The sequence below is a fragment of the Calliphora vicina genome, chromosome 5, assembly GCF_958450345.1.
Source record: "Calliphora vicina chromosome 5, idCalVici1.1, whole genome shotgun sequence".
Taxonomy (NCBI): domain Eukaryota; kingdom Metazoa; phylum Arthropoda; class Insecta; order Diptera; family Calliphoridae; genus Calliphora; species Calliphora vicina.
Window position 1 is genome coordinate 81,493,469 of NC_088784.1, and position 26,316 is coordinate 81,519,784.

General features: G+C 30.1%; 1 protein-coding gene across 2 annotated transcripts in view; it reads right to left on the bottom strand.

The window, feature by feature from the left end:
* The window catches only part of Sema2a (Semaphorin 2a), a 329,846-nt gene that overhangs the window by 17,255 nt on the left and 286,275 nt on the right, over positions 1-26,316 (bottom strand). For both annotated transcript variants that reach the window (XM_065511864.1, XM_065511865.1), the window contains exons 5-9: positions 26,116-26,220; positions 14,543-14,680; positions 9,963-10,095; positions 3,105-3,461; positions 2,785-3,013 (exon numbers count right to left, since the gene is read on the bottom strand). In XM_065511864.1, the coding sequence (XP_065367936.1) occupies positions 2,785-3,013; positions 3,105-3,461; positions 9,963-10,095; positions 14,543-14,680; positions 26,116-26,220 (962 nt within the window). The remainder of the gene's footprint in view (positions 1-2,784; positions 3,014-3,104; positions 3,462-9,962; positions 10,096-14,542; positions 14,681-26,115; positions 26,221-26,316) is intronic.

A 26,316-nucleotide genomic window follows, 5' to 3' on the forward strand; every position in this document is an offset into this window, starting at 1 on the left:
GGCATGGGCGATTTTAATAAAACTTCGCATACGTTCTTCTTTTATTTCAGAAAAAATTTGTACCAAATTTCTAGACTTTTACTTGGACAGGAATAATTTTATGCAAAATACACACAATTTTTATACAATTCTCGGTGCCAAATTTCAGCCCTCTACGACCACTCCTTATAATTTTTCAAAAAAATGTATGAATCCATCCCTCTGTGTGTCGCAGAGGGATTTGTTGCCGAACCAACTCGATGCACGAATAAACGAATCCATCTTCCTAATATCTACTCTCGATAGATCCGCTATACCATGTGTAAAATTCTACTATTGTTGCAGTAGTTTATACACCCGGACCGACAATGTTTAGTAGTCCATTGTCAAACAATAGTCCGGGTGCTCTATCCGATAGAACAGGACAAAGACAAAGGAGGTGTTCAACTGTACCCATTAAACAGTGCCCAGTATGTACAGTTATCAAAATTTGTAGCCCAGCCCATGACCTGCTATGGTCTGAAACGGTCCATGTAAGCCTCGATATCCAAAAATTTGTCAAACTAGACCATCTGAGCTGAGCAAACTCAAAAAATTTGCGCTGTATGAGCGATTTCAAACATGTTTACGGTATACTTACTAAGTGATCGAATTCGTCGACTTGCAGACGTGAACCTGCTTTGGCCAGTTCATCTGCGATAGTAATGCCAAGAACATCAGAGTAACCCTGCACCCAGAATAACTCCAGGTTAGAATGTGTCGCCATCGCGTTAAGAGACACCCGGCAATACCCACCCACCCCAATTGCAGACTTGGAGCCATCTGTTTAGATAACAAACGTGTCCCTAGAAGAAGGTAACCGGCCCGCAAACTATACAGAGGAGCGTCTGTCAATAAAGGGTTAGGGTGTACAATAGTCTATGTTTACAGTGTTATTATCTATACATCCCAGAATAGACGCATGGCCGGTACATCCAGACCTCCAATAGATTAAGTTCCACCCCGTTAGGGCACGTTTATTGGAAGGATGGTAATTTGTACCTTCTTCAAAAATACTTTCGGTACTCCAGGGGCAAAATGTACTAAGTGAAGTTTGCATGCATTATGATAGTGTGTCAAGATATTTCCCAGAAACAGCTACAGTTATACCATCAGCATATGCGACAGTTTTACATATCATGGAGTCCAATTTCATGAGCAGTAAATTAATGGTAAGAGTCCACAGGAGTGGCGATAGAAACCTTTCCTGCGGAGTCCCCCGGTTCGCTAATCTGAAAATAGTAGCAGTCACTATAGAAGTCTTCCTATTAATCAGATAATAGACTGATCTAAATTCAATCCGCCCAAAGCAGTAAGAATCGTCTCTGGCGTTACATTGTTAAAGGTCCCTTCAATATCCAGAAAGGCCACCAATGCATATTCCTTGTGCTCGAGCGATTTTTCTAAAAATCCCACAAGCGAGTGCAAAGCAGTCTCAATAGATTTGCCCTTCATGTAGGCATGCTGAGACATAGAAAGTCAGGTTGGATCAACAGATGAAAGTAAGTGCATATCTTCAGATTTCAAGAGGAAGGAGAACAGACTAATAGGCCTAAAGTCCTTCGGTCAAGTGTGAGAATCCTCCCCCCTTAGGGACAAAGGCAATAGTACATCTGGTCGAGGACTCCGGAATATTTGACCATGCTAGTCAACCGGGGTATAATTCAAAAAGAAAATACTGTTATACACAACATTTTCTATAGAAAATACTGTTATACAAAAACATTCTCTAGAAAATACAGTTATTTATACACAATATTTTTTAGAGAAAATACAATACAATTTTCTATAGAAAATTCTGTTATACTGTTCGATAAAAAATACTGTAATATACAAAATGTTCTATAGAAAATACTGTAATACAAAACTGTTCGATAGAAAATACAGTTATACACAAAATATTCCATAGAAAAAACTGTTATATACTAAATTATCTATCGAAAATAATGCTATACACAAAATTTTCTATAGAAAATACTGTTATATAAAATTGTCCAAAAGAAAATACTGTTATACAAAAATTTTTTTAAAGAAAATACAGTTATACAAAAAAAATTTCAATAGAAAATACTGTTATACACAAAATTTTCTTTATAAATTCTTTCATACACAAAATTTTCTGTAGAAAATATTGTTATACACAACATTTTCTATAGAAAATACCATTATACATAACAATTTCTAATGAAAATGTGTTCTGCTTAAAAAATTTTAAAAATTTTGTATATTGACAATACTGTTTTGCAGAAAACTTTCTATGGGAAATGTGTAATACACAAAAGAGTTTTATACAAACTTCTTTTTAGAAAATAGAGTTAAACACAACATTTTCTTTAGAAAATAGTGCTATACAAAAAATGTTCCATAAAAAACTTTTATAAACAAAACTTTTATATAGAAAACTCTTATACAGACAAAAGGACTAAGTGTCCCTACCGACGTTTTCCAAACTATTTGTTCATATTGTCATAATGTCCTAATATATTATGATAGTTTAGACAAATTTTCGTTTTGTTTCAAACAAAAAAGTTGTACTAATAAATTTTTTTCGTTAAAACACAACAACAACTTTATAATACATTAGGACATTATGAAAATATGACTAATAGTAGACCGTGTGAAAACCCCAATTGTGTAATTATTATGATAAACTTGCAATATAATTGTCATTTATGCGATCCTCTTCTAGGTGAAGGGCTCATCAAGTACAATTAGATTTAATTTTAAAGATATGTATGTTAAAGGACATGTTCATAATTCACTTACTTGTCAACTACCAACTTTGTGAATACCAGATCTCTTTTATAGTAAACCGGATTATTATGCTCATGATTGATTGCCCTGTCCATCAAAGGATGAGAGCGTATAAAATTCAAAACTGTATCCGGTAAATTAGAGGTATCATTGACACAAGTACCAGGACGAGGATCAGGAACACGAGAATTCAATACTGGCAGCCAAGCAGAGTTAGAAGAAGATTGTTCCTTAAATTTGCCTAGAAATTAAAAAAAACAAATAACATTATTTCAATAGTAAATGTTTGTTTTATAACCACTAAATATTAATAAATTACTACAATTTCTTACCATTAAATGCCGACAATGCCTCGTTGATGTGAAAACTGCAAACGGCCGAACCAATTAAACCATTCGTACTTGTGGTAAATGTAGCATAGAAACGTGTCTTATCCGTGGGCAATTGATAGACCGATTGTATTTCATTGAAATAAAATGGAAATTCACCCGATATACTGCAATTCAAACGAGCCTTCAGGTAGGTGGCCCAATTGTGAGCCAGGAGATTTTTGCCACCCACATCCTTTTTGCAGACACGAGCAATACGTGAGTACACCGCCTTGCCACAGTTGATATATTCCACGGCTGTTTCACGGAAAAAGAAATAAACATACTCGCCAATATCAAAGGCGCCCACAAAGTTTGGTTCTAAAAGTACAAAAAAAATAGTAGATAGGAAAAACATTATTAGTTTAACTAAATACAATTATATAGAATACATTTTTGTAATTAATTTTATATCCCTTTTCAAGTTTATCTCTTTTTATGTTGCCTTTTCATATTTTTAATTAAGTTTACATGAAATCTTGTTAAAGGATTTATTGTATCTATCTTCTTTCAAGCAAGTTTGTAATTTTGTATGCAGTTGCCGATGATAGGATAACTGTTAGTCATAGTGTTGGTATTTTTTTTTTATATTTATAAAATTAATAGGATTTTCTATAAAGTTATTATATTATATTTTTTTAGAAATTTATCATCTTTATTTGTGTGGTTTTATGACAAGAAATTTTGCTCTGGTTTTTCAATGTCTTTGTATTGGTTTTATAGCGATTTATAGAGGTCGTATTGAAAATGTTCCACGAATATTAAAATTTAATTATATACCACAAGTTTTTGCAGAGGAGAAAATAACAGTGGGTTATTAAAATAAAATTTTTGGTAGACTTTTTATGATACTTGATAATTTATATACAAAAATAAACAGTAAATTTTCATAAAAATCAATATAATGCTAATTCAAAATAATATTTATTATTTATTTATTATGTCTAAGTAAAAATTTATATTATTTCTGTAAGGGATTTGGTTAAGAATAGTATAACATTTTGTATAATAACACATTAACGACTAATGAGTAGAAAAATTCAAAAAAATAAAATTTATATCTAGCGCCAGATGAGAGCATCGCGAATTCGTTTCCGTGGCTATATAAAGGAAGCATAGGTCTATTCAAGGAAATATTGGTTGTCATATAGGGTTATGTCTCGATGGGTAACCACCAGAACGAAAGTTGGACATAAATGGCTATGAAAAATTGTGGGATTGTAAGTCCGGAAAACCCTCCTGGTTCTTTATATCTTTATATGTCCTTTTTTTAAATGCAGAGAGTAAACAACACAAATTATTTTATTTTTTTTAGATAAGAAAGTATGGTCGGTCAAGCCCGTCCATATAATACCCTACACTAAGTAAAAGAGCAAACAAATTTTTCTTTTAAAATTTCAATAATTTATATTTTTGAGTGATTTTCGGAAATGGACCTTATATGGGGGCTATGACAAATTATGGACCGATCACCATGAAATTAGGTTGTGTGATTTGTGTCTATATGAAAGTTTACTACGTTGAATTTTGTGAGTATACCAATATTTTTAAGCGATTTATTTACGTTAAAGTGATATTCGGAAGCGGGTCTATATGGGAGCTATGACTAATTATGGACTGATCGTAACAAATCATGTCAAGTGAACCAACTTTTGAAATCGATGTCTTCCGATCGGGATGAAATTTGCACCAAGGTTAGCTCTATTAGATAGTAACTCAGACACAATTTTTCAACAACATCGGTCGAGAACTCTCTGAGTTATAGGGGGTAAAATTTTGACAATTTGGTCAAACAGGGGTTTTTTCTTATCCATGTAACTTATTACCTATTGTTCTTAGCAAAATGTGTCCCAAATAGTATAGATAGCTATTTCTTCGATCTTTCGAAAAAAAATATTTAAAAAAAAAATAAAAAATTTTTAATATTTTTTTTTCCGAAATCAAAAACTTTTTTGACTTTTTTTTAAAATGGGTCATTTTTTTTTTTTTTTCTTAAAATAAAGTTTAGATATTTTCCTTGAACACCTACTTGGTCGCTTAGTGGGATGCGAGTGGGATATCTATCAAAATAAATATTTTGTAACTCAAAACATACAATTTTTGACTTTTTTTGCAAAATCAAAAACTTTGTTGACTTTTTTTTCTTCAAAATGGACCCTTTTTTAATCTTTTTTTTTAGGTCAAACAAAAGCTAAGATATTATCCTTGAAGACCCTTTTGGTCGCTTAGTGGGATGCGAGTGGGATATCTATCAAAATAAATATTTTTAACTCAAGACTTACAATTTTTGACTTTTTTTTTTGCAAATACGATTTTTTTTCCAAATGGGCCCTTTTTTTAAAATTTTTTTGTAGTCAAAAGAAAGCTTAAAATCACCATAAAATTAGGTCGTGTGATTTATGTCTATATGAAAGTTATTTATGTTGAATTTTGTGTATATACCAACATTTTTAAGTGATTTATGCACGTTAAAGTGATTTTCGGAAGCGGGTCTATATGGGAGCTATGACTAATTATGGACCGATCGTAACAAAATTTGGTGACATGAATTTTGTATATATAAAACTTATTTGGAGCGCAATTTGTGGAGATACATTTATAAATTAAACATTTATGACCGATAAAGTCCAATTTCGGAAGGACATTTGTATGGGGGCTAGGTGAAATAATGGACCGATTTCAGCCAGTTTCAATAGGATTGGTCCTTGGGCCGAAAAAATAATATGTGCCAAATTTGATCGAAATATCTTCAAAATTGCGACCTGTACTCTACGCACAAAGTTTACATGGACAGCCAGCCAACCAGACGGACGGACATCGTTTAATCGACTCCGAAAGTGATTCTAAGTCGATTGGTATACTTTAAGGTGGGTATTAGACTAATATTTTTAGGCGTTACAATCATCTGCACAAACGCATAATACCCTCCCCACTATGGTGGTGTAGGGTATAAAAATGCGGGATTCACACAGATGACTTATTTTATTAATGTCGATTTGTTTCTATTAACTTATATTTAATTTTGAAGCTGTCACATATTCTCACCTAAATTTTGAATATTATATTGTAAACAACAAAGTTTTGTTTGCTTTAAAATTGACGAATTTTGTAACCAAAGAATTGTCATATGTGGGAAGTTTAGCTTTTTCTTCTTTAATTTGAAAAAATGCGTTGCTGAAGCTCACCGATTGCTCACCAAAGCTTATGTTGAATGTGTTCTATTGGTTTCATCTTCCGAGAGATGGTTTGTGGGGTTCAAAAGTGGTGATTTTGACATGGAAGATAAAGAATTTGGAGCATTAATGTCAAAAGAATGTCAAAATGAGCACCACGATTCATCCAAAGCGGGGAAATTGGATACCATACGAACTGTAGCCCAGAGACCTTAAAATACGATATAAAAGAAAATCATATTTGCACCGAATCATTACTTGTGATGAAAAATGTATCCATTACGATAACCCGAAGCGTAAAAGATTGTATTCGAAGCCCGGAAAACCAAAGTAATCGACACCGAAGCCAAATGTCCATGTCGCTAAGGTAATGCTCTATATTTGGTGGGAGCAGAGGGTTCTGATTATGAGCTGCTGACATCTGACCAGGCCATAACAAGAAATATGTACCAAACACAACTGATTTGTTTAAAGCGATCATTGGTCGAAAAACGCACAAATATGCGGCCAGTCATGAAACTGTAATATTCCATCATGACAACGCTCGGCTACATGTTGCACTAGCTGTTAAAAACTACTCAGAAGGAAGTAGACCTTGCCCCGTCCGACTGCTATTTGTTTTGATCGATGCAGAACTCTCTCTCTCGGATACGCTTCACTTTGGAACAGAGTATCCGATCATGGCCTCATAACATGAGCAATTCTTTTGGCTAGGAATCCATATGTTGTCAGAAAGATTGGAAAAGGTCATAGCTAACAATGGCCAATACTTTCAATAAATCAATGTTGCACAGTGGTATAGAAAAAAAGAGGGAAATAAATCTGTAACTTTTAAACCATTAGTCCGATTTTAATGACATACGCAAAGAAGAAGTGATTTTGAGTTTCAGTTTTGAATTTTGACAGCATGGGCTCACCACGAGTGCGACCAGGGGTCACCAAAGTAGGACACCTCGGGTATGTTTAATTTCTAAAATGATTATTTTCTCGTCTGTATTCCGATTTCAAAAAAATTACATATATAGAATCGTCGAGAACTACAATAATCATCGTCGTAGCTATCAATTATCTCTTATAGCTTAGAAGATATTCGCATTTGAACCCATATTTTGGAATTTGTAATCAGGAAACCTGTAATTCCTAAAAACGTGTTGAAAAATCTCAAACGGGTTAACTTAAACTACATTTTGATAAAAATTAGGCGTTTTTTGGATGGAACTGCTTCCCTCGTTATCTACAATTTTTAAATTTTATTTGCATTTAAAATATCAACTTTAAAGCTAGCTTTTCAAAATGTATAAATTCCTAATACAGTTTCTTGGAAATTTTGTTTGATAACATAAAAAGAAAAAAAAGTTCTTTTTTCCCAAAACCTAACGAAAAATCGCCTTTTTTAAAATTTTTAAATTAATGAGTCTTCTGCATTCCTAACAATTTCACTAGAAACAGGGAAATGATTTTAAGGAAAATTCAACTGTAAGTACGTTTATGTATATTTGGTTGTTTCATAGCTTTCTGATACCTTCCGAAGAGTTTTCCAATTAAAATTCTGCATACCATAATATCAATTTCACCTCGAATTATAATAGAGTCAGATTTTTTCATTTCGATGAGTCTCCGATAGCTCTCTATGGTGTGGATTATGGATAGGAATCAAATCAAAATAAATTTGTTTATTTAAAACTAGTTGACAGCTCCGGCTTCGCCCGGCAGCATTTACTAATGTTAGTTCTTCAAGTTTCTCCAACCCACATACACCTGCCTGTTCTTATTTATTTGCAAATAAAATATCTGAATTTGTACTGCATACTTTCGGGAACTTTTTTTTATTCAAGTTGACTGGACTCAAAAAAAAAATTACGAGTTTTACCCGGAATTTTTTAATTTTTGTTCTTTACAAACCATCTCCTGAAAATTTCGAATCGAATAAAAAAAGATCAGCCAAATCGCTCCAGCTGTTCTCACGTGATGCTATTACATACATGAACCATTTCATTTTTATATATATATAGATATTCATTGTTTAACGTTAAAAAATAAATATGTATTTTGGAACCCATTAATGGTCTTTATTTGATGTATTGACAAAATTTGACCCCATATATAAAAGGGTTAATGACCTAGAAGTTTATAATTACAAAATCGTAAATTAGGAACCCAAGTAAACAATCTGAATTTAAATATTAGAACATAGTCTTTGAAATGTATTTTTGGTAAATTATTTTAACAAATTTGTGACCAACAACTAAATTGATCAACTGATAAAATTTATGTTCTTAATCCTCATTTAGCGTTTATTAGAATCAAAAACAATATTCTGAAATTTCGTAAAAAAAATTGTGGAAAATATAAAATTTATGATTTGAAATATTAACAAAATTTTATCAATTCTTTGGTATCAAATTTTAATGGGATATCGCTGTCACACAATTTTCTATTTAAATTTCAAAGATTTACAAATTTTGAAAGGCCATTCAAAAGACCAAAAATTAGAGCTTGGAATAAGCCGACATAATGTGGAATGGAATGTAGGAATAATAATAAAATCATTGTGTAATGTTGTGTTTTGACAAAACTCTGACCCCTATATGCATAAACAGTTTATAAATTTATCAAAGGTTTATGAAACTGATTTTGTATGAAAATTTTGTTTTATAAACCTTTGATAAATTTATAAACTGTTTATGCATATGGGGGTAATACTTTGTGAAAAGTTTACTAAATCTCATAGAGTTTATCGTAAGTACTGCATAAGATATTTCTACTTTTCATACAAATTTGGGAATGGCTTACTGATGAGCTGGCCTACGCAGTCAGCGAAATTTGCATCGGAACTTACTTTTGAAGGGTGAAGGGTATATAGATTCGGCACAGTCGAATATTTTTTGAAAACAAATATTTTTAAATATGTAATTTAAAATTCTCTTAAAGGTATAAATCAGACATACAGCTTTTAGTTATGAAACACAAGACTAAAATTGCGATGACTCTAACAAATTCATTATTTCCTAAAACCTTAATCCTCACTATTCTGTCAAGGCCATCAATTTGAATATGTTTACATACCAGGCCCACTGTGCATTTGCAAATGCAATTACTTTCAACTGACGATGACGACGATGTTTACAACACATTTAGGGGTGATAATAGATTTTAATATAATAATTTTTTGGTTTTTATGCAAGTAAACTTAATTATATTTTCAAGTTAACAAGATTATGAAAAGCAACCATGACAGCGTTAAATGTTGGTAAAAAAAATTGAAAACAACATTTTGTTGTACTATAAAATAAACAAAAATAAAAAACAAGATAAAATTTTTACAATTAAAAATAATAATATTAAAAACTATGTATAAGCTAAGCAAAACAAAACATGTTTACTTATAATAATTATTTATAATAAACTAAAATCTTGGCATATAAAAAGAATAACTAAATAATCTTTTAATACCATGAAGTTATAAAAAATATACAAATATTTAATAACTTATTACTTATTTTGTTTTAAATTTCTTTTTAGTACTTATTGTATTTTTTTATTATTTATTCACTTGTTTCTATTTAGTTTCGTAGAGATTGTGTTAGATTAAATGAGTTCTTTATTTATTTATATTTTTTTCTCAGGCAAATGAAAAACAAATACTTACTGTCCAACCATTTGGAATCATATTTCAGAGTACGCTTGAATTTATATTCCAAACGTTTAGCTGTAACATTATACAAATCCGTACGAAAGATGACAGTATCCGCTTTAGTGAATTCAGCATTTGTACCGGAATACTATAAAAAGAAGGAATAAAATAATGAGATGAGATGTTTTTTTTTTTTATTAGATATGAAACAAAATTTATTTGTATATTTGTATTATTTTATATCTATATATTTGTATTTGAATAATTGAGTGTGTATGTGTTTTGCAAAGAAGAGTTAGTAGACAAAAACATGACATTTACATAAAGAAATAAAATAAAATCGTCTTAAAATGTGAATAAAAAAAAAATTACATAAAACAAGAAAAATATTGTGTAATCACAAACGACTTAGTGTTGCGCTATATATAAAAATGTGTTCTAAATTTAAAAAAAAAACGGTCAAGCCCGACCATATAATACCCTACACTAAGTAAAAGAGCAAAAAAAATTTTCTTTTAAAATTTCAATAATTTATATTTTTGAGTGATTTTCGTAAGTGGGCCTTATATGGGGGCTATGACCAATTATGGACCGATCACCATGAAATTAGGTCGTGTGATTTATGTCTATATTAAAGTTAACTATGTTGAATTTTGTGTGTATTCCAACATTTTTAAGCGATTTATGCACGTTAAAGTGATTTTCGGAAGCGGCTCTATATGGGAGCTATGACTAATTATAGACCGATCGTAACAAAATTTGGTGACATGAATTCTGTGTATATAGAACTTATTCGGAGCGGAATTTGTGGAGATACATATATAAATTAAACATTTATGACCAATAAAGTCCAATTTCGGGAGGACATTTGTATGGGGGCTAGGTGAAATAATGGACCGATTTCAGCCAGTTTCAATAGGCTTGGTCCTTGAGCCGAAAAAATAATATGTACCAAATTTCATCGAAATATCTTCAAAATTGCGACCTGTACTCTGCGCACAAGGTTTACATGGACAGCCAGCCAGCCTACCAGACGGACGGACATCGTTTAATCGACTCAGAAAGTGATTCTAAGTCGATCGGTATACTTTAAGGTGGGTGTCAGACTAATATTTTTGGGCGTTACAAACATCTGCACAAACGCATTATACCCTCCCCACTATGGTGGTGTAGGGTATAAATACCTAAAACATTGTGTAAAAAATCAGTAAAATATTGTGTAAAAAATCAGAAACGAATCCGTTCCAAAATTCACTTCTGTCTTATCAATCAAAGTATATAGAATAGGGTGGTCCATAGTAAACAAATGTTGGATTTTTGCCAGTATCAAACAACCCCCCGCCCCTTTGGTGAACATTGGTAAGTTTTAAGATGAATTTACAAGGTGAAAAAAATTTAATTTTTTCAGTTTTTGTAAAAATTTAGCCATTAAAAATATAATTTTGCGATTTATTTTAAAAGAATAGAAATGTGCACAAAATTGTCGTTCTAATGAGGTATGAAATGCAGAAATTGGTTAAAAAATTTTAAAATTAGTCCATTAACGAGTCACAGGCCACTAGAACAAGAAATGTAGGAACAAAATTAACATATTTTGAGAAATATTAAAATAAAAGCTAATTTTTACTTAAAATATATCCATATTTACTTGTACATGAGTTTTTGGCTTCCTAGAATATCTCTAACCTATTCGTAAGTATGAACAAAAAAAATTATTTTTTTAACGGCAGTTTCACAACTCCATTTTTAAATTTTTAAAATTTTGTTAAACAAATTTCAGAATTTTTTTAACATTACTTTGAGATTTATTGAGAATATAATATGGAATAAAAATATGAAAAAATTATGAAAATTTCTCCTCTAGTTTTTACGCACTTGCGATTTAAATTTTGCAATTTTTGAGAAAAACAAATTATTTGGGCATATTTTGGCGAATGAGCTCAATTTCCTTACTGTTATGAATTATAAGTAGAACCTATCCAAAATATTATAGTCCGGATAATTCAAACTAAACTCTGAAAGTTTTATTAAAATTGGAAGACGCTAAACCTTAAATCGTGAAGGTCAAAAGTAAATATTTGGAATTTCTAATGGAGAGATAGCGAAATGTTATAAATTTTTGGGCCGATTTTGATGAAACTTAAGAAAATTATAACATAAAGTCTAGTAATTGTATAACAGCACAAAAATGGAAATTAACCCTTAATGGCATTTGGGGTTAAAATGACCCCCACCTTTTAAAATCCCCACAAAAGTTGGTAGAAAGATTTAGGTTCATATAAAACGTGTTTCTGTGCAATTTCATCAGAATATTAATTATTATAAGACAATTATTTAGGTGGACCTTGTGTGGGGACTAGGGACAAATGTTGCCTGATTTTCTCCATACATCTCCGCTGTAGACGTGAATGTGACATAGGAACGAATTTATCTATCCGATGCAAAATTTTGAGGAAAGATTTTAGCCTACATCTATATAAGATCCAACTGCTGCAAGAATTAAATCCAGCTGAACCTCAATTGCGTTGTGTGTTCGGTGAATGAGATGAGAATCAACTGGAGGATGAACCAGATTTTTATCATCAAATCATCTTCAGCGATGAGACTGGCTCACTTCTGTGTTATCGGGTATGTAAACAAGCAGAATGGTCATTTTTGGAGAGAGCACAATCCTCAAGAGACTCTTGAGACTCCATTACGTCGCAAAAAAATCACTGTTTGGTGCTGTTTACATGCCAAAGGCGTCATCGGCCCATTATTACTCAAATACAGAACATTACCGTGAATGGCGAACGGTACAGGCAAATGATTCTTGATGTTTGTATTCTTCATGTCATTGCAAATCATTTGGAGGAGAAATGGTTTCAACAAGACGGCGCAACATGCCATACAATGCGTTAAACCATCACTTTCGGTTATTAGCGTAAATAGCGAACGCTACAGACAAATGGTTCTTGATATTTTTTTCTTCATGTCATTGCAAATAATTTGGAGGAGAAATGGATCCAACGTCACGGCGCAACATGCCATACAACGCGTAAAATAATCACTTTCGGTTATTAGTGTAAATAGCGAACGCTACGGGCAAATGATTTGTGGTATTTTTTTCTTCATGTCATTGCAAATCATTTGGAGGATAAATGGTTCCAACAAAACAGCGCAACATGCCATATAATGCGTAAAACCATCACTTTTTGGGTATTATAATAAATAGCAAACGCTACAGACAAAAGTTTCGTGATATTTGTTTTTCATGTCATTACAAATCATTTGGAGGAGAAATGGTTCCAACAAGACGGCGCAAATTGGCATAAAACGTCTAAAACCATCACTCACTTTTGGGTATTGTCATAAATAGCGAACGCTACAGACAAAAGTTTCGTGGTATTTGTTTTTCATGTCATTGCAAATCATTTTGATAAGAAATGGTTCCAACAAGATGGCGCAACATGCAATACAACGCACAAAATCACTTTGTTGATTGATCATTTAGAAGCCAACATTCGCCGCACTGTTGACGAAATAATACCGGGTATGAGGCCATAGTTAGGCCATATGCCAGAAATAATTTTTAAACATTTAGTACCATGAAATTTGTGAGCTAAGAAAGCCAACATATTGGTTATTCCATTGAATTTGTTGTGTTTCTATGCCTCCAGCACAACAAATTCACCCGACATATTTAATCGACAATTTTCGGTTAAAATTTAGAGACGTTTGATGTGTTTACATCTCTCACAAGGGTGTTGAATTCACACGGTACCAGTATATGTGAGAGAGTAATGTAGAAAAATGAGAGAGTCGGACTCTATATTTGGTTACAAATTTCATTTTCTGAAAGCCTATATCCTCACAGGAAATAAACAAATACTTACGGTTCAAAATGACACGATTTCATTTACTTATAAACCTTTAGAAACACATACTTAAGAAAGCACATTTAACTACCCCTTTTTATGCTGTAGAGTACATTTACATCAAAATCAAAAACACATTAAAAAAAATATTGTCATTTGACATAAGTAGAAACAGATTAGATATTTCATATTTTTATGTTTATACATTTATTTGCTATTTGCATGAAATACATAAATAAATACAAATAGGTCTAGGCACTTGTAGTTGCTTTGAAATAAGCACAACAAATCAAATAAAATATTAAGACAAGGAGATGGCTGTTTGTTTTTTTTTATGAATGTCTTATAGCAAATACATAAGTAAGCAAGTAAGTAGCATTAAATAAATAAAACCACAAATATTACTTGGAAAAATAACAAGTGTACTTAACGAAATGTAAAATAAATAAAACATCTTTAAAACGCAAAATACGTACGAACTGAAGACGTAAATATACAAACCAGCAAACAACCCTAAGTGAAGCATGCAAAATAACTGGTGAAATTTTCAAATAAAAAATTATACTATTTGTTTTAGATGGGACATAGTACATACATATACAATAGTTAGTGTACTTAGTGTTTGGTATTTAAAATAAGAAATATAAATCTGTGCTTTAACATTAACATCCTCAAGATCAAGAGTATTAAATGTGGTGAAAGCAGGAATCACAATCTCAATATTAAATATTTACTTACCAAGCCTGGCAAACCACCGGGGTTACCGTCTTCAACAAAAATGGCAGTTGAATTGTCCAATGGATCATAAGGACACTTAGCAATGCCCAAACCAATGCCCATTACATATTCAGATCTGGGCAAATGAGTTAAATTTGACTGTAAAGAAACAAAAAATATAGAAAAATTATTAGAGATATAAGAAATAATATTTTATTTTATTTATTTATTAAATCCTTACAGACTTTTATGAAAATATATAGTATATAATTACAATGAATTTACAAAAAGTACAACAAATAATTAATCATTTAAAAAACGAATAATGTTATATTTAATTACACTTGTTTTAAGAGAAAAATCAATTAGATGATAAAGATTATTGAATTCGCAGTATAATCTCCTTATTGCATCTGCTTGGGCGTAGTTAGTTCTAACGTTTTTGACATACAGTGGCTTGAAATGACGTGACAATCGTTGAGGGACGTTGAAAGTAACATTATTTACAAGGAATTCGGAGCAGACTTCACCATTAATTATATTGATCATAAATGTTACATTAAGCATAGTTCTTCTACTGTGTAATGTAGGCAATTTTACTAACTTAAGTCTATCAATGTATGATGGAAGGTTTATTTCAGGATTCCAACGTAAACCACGTAAACAGAAGAGTAAGAATTGTTTCTGTACAGATTCTATTCGCTGAATATGAATGTTGTAATAAGGATCCGAGATAACAGAGCCATATTCCAATATAGGTCTTACTAAAGAGATGTAAAGTTGTTTTGTGATGTAGGGGTCGCTAAATTCCTTAGCCCAACGTTTTATAAATGCAAGTACACCTCTTGCTTTATTTATTGTCATAGTAATATGCGAAACAAAGTTTAATTTATGGTCTAGTAAAATTCCAAGATCAAGACAATTTTCAACAGAATCAAGCTGATAATTGCCCAAAGTATACTTGGCGGGAATATAATTACTTCTAGAAAAGCGCATAAGTTTACATTTTTTTAAGTTTAATTCCATTAGGTTTTGACTGCACCAAAAAAAGAAATTGTTGAGATCGGATTGGAGATAAAAATGATCCACATATTGAGAGAAGCTCAAAAAGATTTTGACATCATCAGCATACATTAGAATGTTTAAAAAATTAAAACATCCGGAAGGTCATTGATGAACAGGGAGAAGAAAATAGGACCAAGGTGGCTCCCTTGAGGTACACCAGAAGTAACCAAAATATTTTTGGAGTATTTATTATTGAATTTAACACATTGAGTTCTATCCAAAAGATACGATTTTATCCAGTTTAGGCTGCGAGATGTTAAAAGAAGGTTGTGATTTACTTTATCAAAAGCTTTACTAAAATCAGTATATACGGCATCTTTGGACAAAGCCTTGATTTACATGTGTTGTAAGATGAAGGACATTCGTTGTAGTAGAACAACCTTTCCGAAATCCGTGTTGACACGATGACAGTATAGATGATGATTGATGGTACATGTAATCAGTGATAAAATTCTCAAAAATCTTAGGAATTGCACTGAGTTTAGCAATGCCTCTATAATTGGAGATATCAGATTTATTACCGGATTTAAATAACGGAATAATGTAAGAAGACCTCCAAATTTTAGGAAAATAGCCATATTTAATGGATGTGTTGAACAACATTATTAATGGTTTTACCAACGATTTAGCACAATAATGTAAGATGCAGCTTGGAACACCATCAGGGCCATAATTATACGAAATTTTTAGTTTATTTAAACTTTCCAATAAATCAACAGAGTCAATATACGGGAACGATATAGCACGGTTAGTGTATAATGAGTAGGGGTAACTATCAGAGACATATTGTGCATCCGAATATGTACTAGCAAAAAAATCTGCAAACATATTACATACGTTAACATCATCGGAAGATTCACAATTGTTAAATTTCATTACAGAAGGATATCCATTTGTTTTTCTTTTAGAGTTGACAAAGTTGTAAAACGCTTTAGAGTTAAGTTTAAAATCATTTTAAGTAAATATTTATTATATAGGAAATTGTTGAGAGTATTGTATTCAGCACGAGAAACTGAGTATTTACCATAATCTACGAGAGAGCCAGATTTCTTAAATTTTTTATAATATTTATTCTTTAAATTCTTTAGTTTAGTTAAATGTTTAGAATTCCAAGGAGGACCAGTGTGTTGGTAAGAACTGTGTTTTGGAGTGCATTCATCCATGAAAGAATATATTTTGTTGTAAAAAATGGGAGGAAAGAAAATTTTTCGACAATGTGGTCATACTAAATTTGAAGTGGCTCAATAACTTTAAATTTTCTTTGAATTCTTTTTTATCAAACTTCAAATTGTATAGTATAAACTCTCAATTACAATATTGGTGTCACAGTAATGGTGTCATGTATCCTAGTTTCAACATATTCTCCAGAAATCCATTTATTTTGAACACAGGATATTGAACCAAAAAATTGTCTTTGAACAAAGGATATCTTCTAATATTCTAAAGATTTTCCTTACTTATAAGCCAATGTTCAATTTAATTTCATTTCAATGATAAATTCATAGACTTAACCATTTAGCGCATTTTGGATACGCTGTTCGATTTTTCGAATAGTAAAAAAATGGTAGAATTTCAGGAACATTTTAATTTTTTGCTCATTGTGTCCGGAGAATGTTGCTCCAGGAAGTCATGAAAGGATTTGTCTTTAACATGAAAAACAATAAAGTTATACACACTTTTATAAGCAAAAGGTCTGTACAGATCTGGTTATAACTCCGAGGGTTAAGCTAATAAAAGCCTGTATCCCGTCGTGACCATCCGCCTCCCCTCGATGCTTGGGGTAAATAGACAGTTTTTAAATTTATTTTTAAAAATAAAAAAATAAAATTTAAATAATAAACATGATAACTTATTGCCAATATACATGGTAGGGTCACACATGGCAAATATTTCCTTAAAAAGGCGTAACCACTTTTTTTAACACAAATTTGTTTGACGTGTTTACTCTTACAAACGTTTTGTAAGATCAAACAGCATCAAATAAAATAAAACCAAATTTTTTGTTTTGAATCATCTTAAGTAAAATTAGTTTTTAAAATAAATAAATGACTTCAAATGTATTTTATTTAGTGGTTACGTCTTTTTCGTCAAATATTTGTCATGTGTGATCATACCTTAACTGTTTCATAAAACATAAAAACCATGATTTGCATGCAAATGCAGGACTTCAGATATGTGTAAACTTGACTGTTCGAAATGCTATATGTCAGATTTGTATGCAAGTAGAACATTTCGATATATTTGGGGTTCAACTTGCATACAAAGCTGACATATAAGCGCTAGTGTACGAAATTTCGAACCAGTTTCGAAATTTACAAAAAATCAACGATTTTTTAAATAAGCAATTATTCGATTTTACAAAAACACGAAATTTTTTCAAATAATCTGCAATTTGTGAAAATTTTGTTTCAAAACAATTTTTCTATTTTGAAAAAAACTGTTTTTTTTAAATTTTTATTTTTAAATGTTTTAGTGAAAAAATATTTTTGGATGAAAAAAAATTCGGGTTAAAAATATTTTTCCCGATTTTGACCCATTGTAGGTCCAACTTACTCTGGCCTTATAAACGTCATTGCAATTGACTTTGAAATATCCATCATTAGATGTCCATATTGTCTATATTAATGACTTAATAATCCAGATACAGATAAAAAATAGGCCAAAACTCGAGGGCCGATTTTCTCGATTTTAAATAGGAACCAAACCGGGTCTATAGAGGATATATGGACGTATGAATCATGTATGTAAGTTACTTGATATATATTGTATATTGTCTATATTAATGACTCCAGATATAGATAAAAAAATAGGCCCAAAAACGTGGTTCTGCTGGTTTATTCCTTATATCTCAGCCATTTGTGGGCCCGCCCATTTTCTCGATTTTAAATAGCAACTTTATAACTCGATCATAAAACCGACATGGTGTTATTGGAGCCAGCTATGGCGATTTTTAATAATGATGACAGTTGCAGTTTGTAAAAACTGCGATCCATTTAAATCTACTGGCTAGCAACATACTAAATAACAATGTCAGATTCGATTAAGGAGGAGGGACACAGCAGACCTAATCCAAAAACAAGTAGGAAGAATGGCAATTTGAGTTGTTCTGCTCAAATTGCCATGGATAAAAAAATTTCGTCCCGCACTGGTTGGCCTAATTTATAATAATTATCTTTATATATATAATTATTCTGTACGTGTGTTAGTAACTGTACTCCTCCTTAACGGCTGGGACGATATCGATGAAATTGTGTGTGTGTGTTTGAGTGGGTCTTTGAATAGTTTAGATTCACAATTGACCTATATAGGTACAATACTAAGTAAAAAATTGAATAGCTACCGAGCGAAGTCGGGACGGTCAGCTAGTTAGATCTAAGATTTGAAATACTTATTGTAGTTCACTAAGTAATAGATATACAATAAATATAAGAAAATTAAAAAAAAATACCGTTAAAATAAAAATCATTTAGAAGCAAAATAGATAAAATTTAACTCAAATTTGTTGCTACTAATTGACAAATATGTTCAGAAATCATGGATAAATTGTAAAATATTACATTATTATCTTTGATATGAACCTGTTTAAAGAACTTATGCCATATTTAGTTTCATTTTAGTTGCTACAGTATCTAAACATTAACCCAACTTTAACTTAAAATAGTGTTTATTTTCTCTTACTTTTCACTTCTATCAATTTTACCCTATTAGTCTGTTCTACTTTATATTCTTCGCAAAACAGACGAAAAAAAATAAAAACTAAACTCTGCATTTGCAACACAAAACTTGTGCAAATATTTTTGTGCTATTGCCATTCAGTTCAGTGAGTGATCCAAACAGCCAGTCCGCCATGGCACAAATAGCCAACTTTTATTCTGTATTTGTACTTGTATTTAGCACTTTGCAAACCGATTAGTAAATGGTGTGCAAAAATTGCTGTTGTTGCATCCATGATTCTTTCACTTTTTTTCCTCTACTCTAGTTTCTATTGTTTCTCCAATTTTTCTGTTGTTTTGCGATTTTTCTAAAACTTGTTTTTTTGTGGGGATTTTTTTTTTTTTTTTGTATTGTTTTGTTTATAGTTTTAGCAAATGTTAGCACGTTTTTCAAATAATCCTTGAGTTTATAGTTTGAAAACTCTTTTAGCTTCCGATTGCTTCAGGAAGTGCGTGCCATGTAAAGAGATTGTTAATGTGTTTGTTTGTTCATTCTTTTTTAAAAAAAAATGTTTTTTTTTATATTTAATGTAGAATAGAATTTTCATTTTTTAAACAAATACTTAGTGTAGTTTAAGCAGAGAAATGATTTTAAAAAAAATAATATTTTTATGGTGAAAAACATGTTTAAAATAAAGGTTTATGCTTAAAAGAAAGCATAATAAAGAATTATTCAAGGCAACAAAATCGAAAAAATTTTAAGGGCTTTTTATACCACTATACAATTTTGATATATTGTTGTCCCAGTAGTATAAATATGATCCAAATATTAAATTGTATGGACAGGTTTTTTTTAAATTTTTAAGTAAAATTATAAATTTGTTTTTGACGTTTTTCCACATAATTAATGATAGCTCCAAAAGGGTTCGTTCAATGTTATTAAAATAAACTTACAAAAATTAAGATTTACACTATCTTTAATCCATTTATATACTGAGTTTCAATCAGCTCAGTAGTTTCGGAGTTACAATAACAAATTTAAGCAAAAAATATATTTTTTATGTGAAAATATCAAATTTTTTGGTTTCAAAAAAATCACGAAAAATCGAAAACGGCAAAAATTGTAAAGATTTATTGCTTTATCACAAAGCGACATGTAATAGGAATAAAACGAGATATTGAACATTACAATTGATGGATTCTTTTCGAATGTATTCACAATTAGGTGAATTCGCTCATTTGCACAAAAATTTAATTTTTTTTGATATACGGGGCATTTCACGTCAAGTGAACCAACTTTTGAAATCGATGTCTTCCGATCGCGATGAAATTTGCACCAATGTTAGTTCTATTGGATAGTAATTCGGACACCATTTTACAACAAGATCGCTCAAGAACTCTCTGAGTTATGGGAGGTCAAAATTTGACATTTTGGCCAAACAGGTGTTTTTTTTTTATCCATATAACTTATTACCTATTGGTCTTAGCAAAATGTGTCCCAAATAGTTTAGATAGCTATTTATGCAATCTTTCGAAAAAAAAAATTAAAAAAATTTAATAAAATATTTTTGATTTTTTTTTTTTAAATCAAAAATATTTTTGATTTTTTTTTTCAAAATGGACCCTTTTTATTTATTTTTTTTAAGAAAGCTTAGGTCTTTTCCTAAGCGACCTATATGGTCGCTTAGTGGGATGCGAGTGGGATATCTATCAAAAAAAATATTTTGTAACTCAAGATTTAAAATTTTTGAATTTTTTTGCAAAATCAAAAACTTTGTTGACTTTTTTTAAAAAAATGGACCCATTTTTTAATTTTTTTTTTTTGCTCAGAAGAAAGCTTATGTGTTTTCCTTTAACACCCTTTTTATCGCTTAGTGGGATGCGAGTGGGATATCTATAAAAAAAATGTTTTGTAACTCAAGACATACAATTTTTTACTTTTTTTTGAAAAATCAAAAACCTTTTTGACTTTTTTTTTCCAAAATGGACTCTTTTTTTATTAATTTTTTTTTCTCAAAAGAAAGCTTAGGTCTTTTCCTTTAAAACCTTTTTGGTCGCTTAGTGGGATGCGAGTGGGATATCTATCAAAATAAATGTTTTGTAACTCAAGACAAAGGTTTTTAAATTTGCACTATTTTAATTTTTTTCATATTTGAAATGTATACATAAAATTTTGTAGTTAATGTTCTTCTTTCGATTGATTGAATTTTTAAAACATTTTCCCCATACTATGTACAAAGTTTCACTTATATGTTGTGTTTCAATCGGTTCCGTATTTTCTGAGTTATAATAACAAACTGAAGCAAAAAACTTATTTTTTACTTGAAAATAGCAAATTATTTTGTTTTAAAAAATCATGAAAAATCAAAAACGCCAGAAATCGTTCAGCTTTATTACTCTATAGAAAAACCACATGTAATAGAAACAAAGTGAGATATTGATAATGAAAATCGATAGACTTTTTTTGAATTTATTTACAATTAAGTGAATTCGCTCATTTTCACAAAATTTCTGTTTTATTTGGGATATAAATAAAATTAAGCAGTTAATGTTCTTATATCGATTGATTGAATTATGAAAATATCTTTCCCTTGCTGTGTGAAAATTTTCACGTATATATAGCGTTTCAATCGGCTCAGTAGTTTCGGAGTTGTAATAACAAATTGAAGCAAAAAATATATTTTTTACGTGAAAATAATCATTTTTTTGTTTTAAAAAAATCATGAAAAATTGAAAACTGCAGAAATTGTTAAGATTTATTGCTTTATCGCAATGCCACATGTAATGGGAACAAGATAAGATATCGACCATAAATATCGAATGATTTTTTTCGAATTTATTTACAATTAAGTGAATTCGCTCATTTTCACAAAATTTTAGTTTTTTGTTTGATAAACATGAAATTAATTTAATCAAGCATTTTTGACCGATAATATTTGTATGGGGCGTAGATGATATAATGATCCAATTACTATAGGCTTCGCTCTAGGACCAAAAAAATGTATTTGGCAAATTTGAAATATCTTTACTTTGCGCACAGCCAGACAGACGGAAGGAAGGACACCGTTTAATCGACTCAGAAGGGAGATTAGAAGTCGATCGGCATACTTTGAGGTGTTATTATTATACAATAAATGAGATATGAAGCATGGAAGCTTATTTATTTCTATACAGAAATATTCAACATAAATATATTTCAACTTCCGATTTAGGCAAGTTCTCACCGAAATTGTTCACCCAATTTTTTTTGGTAAATTTTGTTTTTTTTTTTACAAATTGTCTTAAAAATAACTGAACTATGATATAGTTTATTTAATATATTCTTGTTTGTACATCTAATTATAATATCTTGAAACTACATTATTTATGTTAGATATCACCTAAATCTCCTTTATTTTATATAAAACATCTAAATAAGTCTTTAACTAAATAAGTGTGAATATACTAAGAAAAATTCCTCTTAAGAAAAACATTTATTACAGTCTTACAGCTATTAGATGTAAGATAAGGATTACAAGTACCAAAAAGAAATAAAGTCTGTTCTAAAGCAATTTAACACTTTTTTAACATGATAATTTGCACAGCATCTCTTTGACATTATTTCCCCCAAAAAAAATTTATTTGTATAAACTCTTATATATGAATTTTTGGTGAGTGTTTTACCCCTCAAATATGGAAATTTCATTTATTAGTTTTATCAGAGTAATAGAAATGTTGTCACTTGATAACATTATAATATTTTCCTTTTCGGTTTTTTTTTGCTTTCATTTATTTCAATACAAATATACATACATTTTTACAAAAAGTAGCAAAACATATTCTAAACTTAGAATATGTGTCAATTGAAAGCAAATATGTTTTTACTTCTCTTTCTTTAAACATTCTATACATTCAGATAGCTATCTTAACGTGGCATTAACTTAAGATGTTTGCAAAAAGTGCAGAAAAAAGTTCCCCCTTTTTTTAAATCACAAAATAAGAATATTTTTTTCTTGGTAGTTTTTGCAATTTTTTTAAGCAATTTTTTTTTCAAAACAATATGCCTTTTTCAGTGTTACCACTTGTCTAGTATTAAATACAAAGAATAAATAAGAATTATGATAAAAATACTAGAACTTTTGTATAAGTACCATATGCTGCAAGCTATTTGAATTTAGTTTAAATCACAAAAAAACACTAAAAATAGGGAGACTTATTTAATACATTTTGTAAAAAAACAATGGTTTTCACATAGTTTTTGTTTAAATAAGGAACATAATTTTAGTGAGGAGTCTTTACTAAAGGTTTTTGTAGAAAGAAGGTCTCCAAGTCGCAAATGAAACTAATAAATATTATAAAATATAAAACTCTTTTAAATGTTTTGTCCTTGCTGCACTTTACTGCATTTGTCTTTTTTTATCTAACAGTAGCACAGTGGGAGAAAACCCTAATTTAGTGGAACTAAATTCGTATCTTCTAAACGCTTGGCCAAATTAATTTCATTTATATGGAAATATTGCAGGCAAGGAGGTAAGCTGATAAAGTAATGCAAAATGGGTACTGCTACTTCAGTAGAATGAGCGGGAGAGGCTGCTAAACTACACTACCTCGGAAGAAATTCTATACTATTTTCAATTGTAACAAATTATTTTAATATATCTTTCAAAAAATTTAAATTTTATAAATAATTTTATTTATAGCAAGTAACTATTTAAATCTATAGATTTTGGACATTTACCCTATTGCCGGCATAGGTCGAAATATTCATATAAAATTAAACTTTTTTTAGTTTTATTAATAAGTTTATTTTTAAAAACGAATAACAATTATTAGATATGAAATGATTTCATTTCATTATTATAAATAATTTAGTTATAATTAAACAATGAAATAAAGAGTAATTAAGCTAACTAACACTTGTTACAACTTTGTGAATTTTTATTACGAGATTTTTAAAATTTATTTAAATTAGTCGACTTCAGAGTCTGATGAATCACTAGGAAGTAATGGATCCAACAAAAGTTGCCTAACATCTTTCGATAACGGTTCCACTTTTTTATAGCTTGCAGGTGAAACTAGAGATGCTAATCGGGACTGATTTTTAAAAATCCCGGGGTTCGGGATTTGGTAGAAAATCCCGAAATCCCGACCCGGGGTTTCGGGATTTTAGATTTCCCGAAAATCCCGAATTATAAGAAATAAACGTACATAATTATGTCTTTACAATTGAAAGAAAATTTTTTATTTAGCAATTAATTTTTATTAGACACCAAAAAGCTTAAAATACTTGCATGAGTACATTATATAAGAACAAATAACAATAAAGTATGTATATTAAGGTGGGTCGATTTTTTTGACGAAAAAAAACAAAGAAACGATAGGTCTAAAATCAAATCCTATTTTGCGCATTTCGTCTTTTATCCAATGATATTTCAGTATTTTTTTATTGGATAAAAGGCGAAATACGCAAATGTTATATTTTTAATCTAAATAAAGCATTACCATATTTAAAAGGACTCATAATTTTAAGGCAAATTTGGTATATGGGCATTTGTTTTTAGCAACTTGTAAGTAGTTAGAATTACATAAATTTCATTTTTATATAATGTAATGACCAATAACACTTCTTATATACAATCTTAAAAAAATAAGGAACAAATTTAGTACGAGATTTTACATCGTCCCAACGATAATAATTTCTTAAAAAAATTATATAAATTCACCTCGCACTTTTTCGCAGCTAAATTTTTTACCATATGTAGTCTGTAATATGGCCTTGATATTGGCAAAAAAATTAGGACTGCATCTCACAGCATTAGTAACTGGCAACCTTCCGAAAATTCAAAAAGTAAAAAAAATAAAATGCTATAAGAATATGGCCATTGGTTATCACAAATAGCGGAAAATATATTTTTATTTTTCTGATTTACCAAGCCTCATATTCCATCTACATAAAAAAAGTAAAAATACAACTTAAATAAAACCTTATACTATCCAGGTTAATAACAACTTTGAAACCAATTCTTCATAAAAAAAATTTCTAAAATATTTTTTACATTTAAATAGTTGTCAATACCAAACCACTGAAGTTATTAATAAATGTTAAATATTTTTAAGTACAGCAACAACTATAGATTGAAACTACATAACAATAAATCAAATATGCGAAAGTTTTTTTTTTTATTTTGCGCCACTAAATTGTTGATTTCTCCCACAGTGAGTAGCACAGATTTTATTACTTTATTTTTTTTATAAATTTAATTTTTTTTACACTTAGTCCCGTATAAATATATGTGTAGTTACAATACCGTATGTATGCATGTATATGAGGAAAATCAAACATTTTGTATTATTTTTGGGTTCCGAAATGAAAATAATCAGTGAGACAAGAATAATAGATTACTATTTCTCTACCTCTTAAAGTTAGAGTAATTTAAATGTTGAAAATTTAAAAATGTCTTTTGAAACTAACAGTTCCTAACTTTAAGATTAAATCCAACATATATTAGTGTCACTAGATTGGAGAAATTGTTTAGCATACTTTTTGGCGGTGGTATAGAAAATGTATGTTTTTTGTGAATTTTGTCATTCACATATATTTTTCTATCCAAGATGGGTGTATATTGATTTTGTCATTTTGTTTGAAACACATCAAAATATTTGTCTCAGAACCACATAAGTAGTTATATTCTGAGTCCTTATACGATCTTAAGAACATTTAATTTTATTCCAACTTTAAACCAACATAACTTTTGCGCATAATGAGTAGCGACGTAAACAACTATAAAATAGCGTTCATGTCATAAGGAAAAAAATTTTAAAAATTCTCCAAAATTTTAGATTTTCCTCATATATGTGCATATTTCGTTAGTATATTTTATTTAAATTGATACTTACATAAATGACATAATCCTTGGGATTGTGAGCATTTGTACCACATACATAAAGCCTGTTGCCTTGCATTCTTTGTATGACACGTATGTGATTTTTACAATCGAAAACCTAGAATGATATAAAGAATAGAAAAAAATTAGATAAAATACAGATGTAATAAAAAACGAAAATTTATAATTTGTTATGTCATTTTAAAAAGTTGTT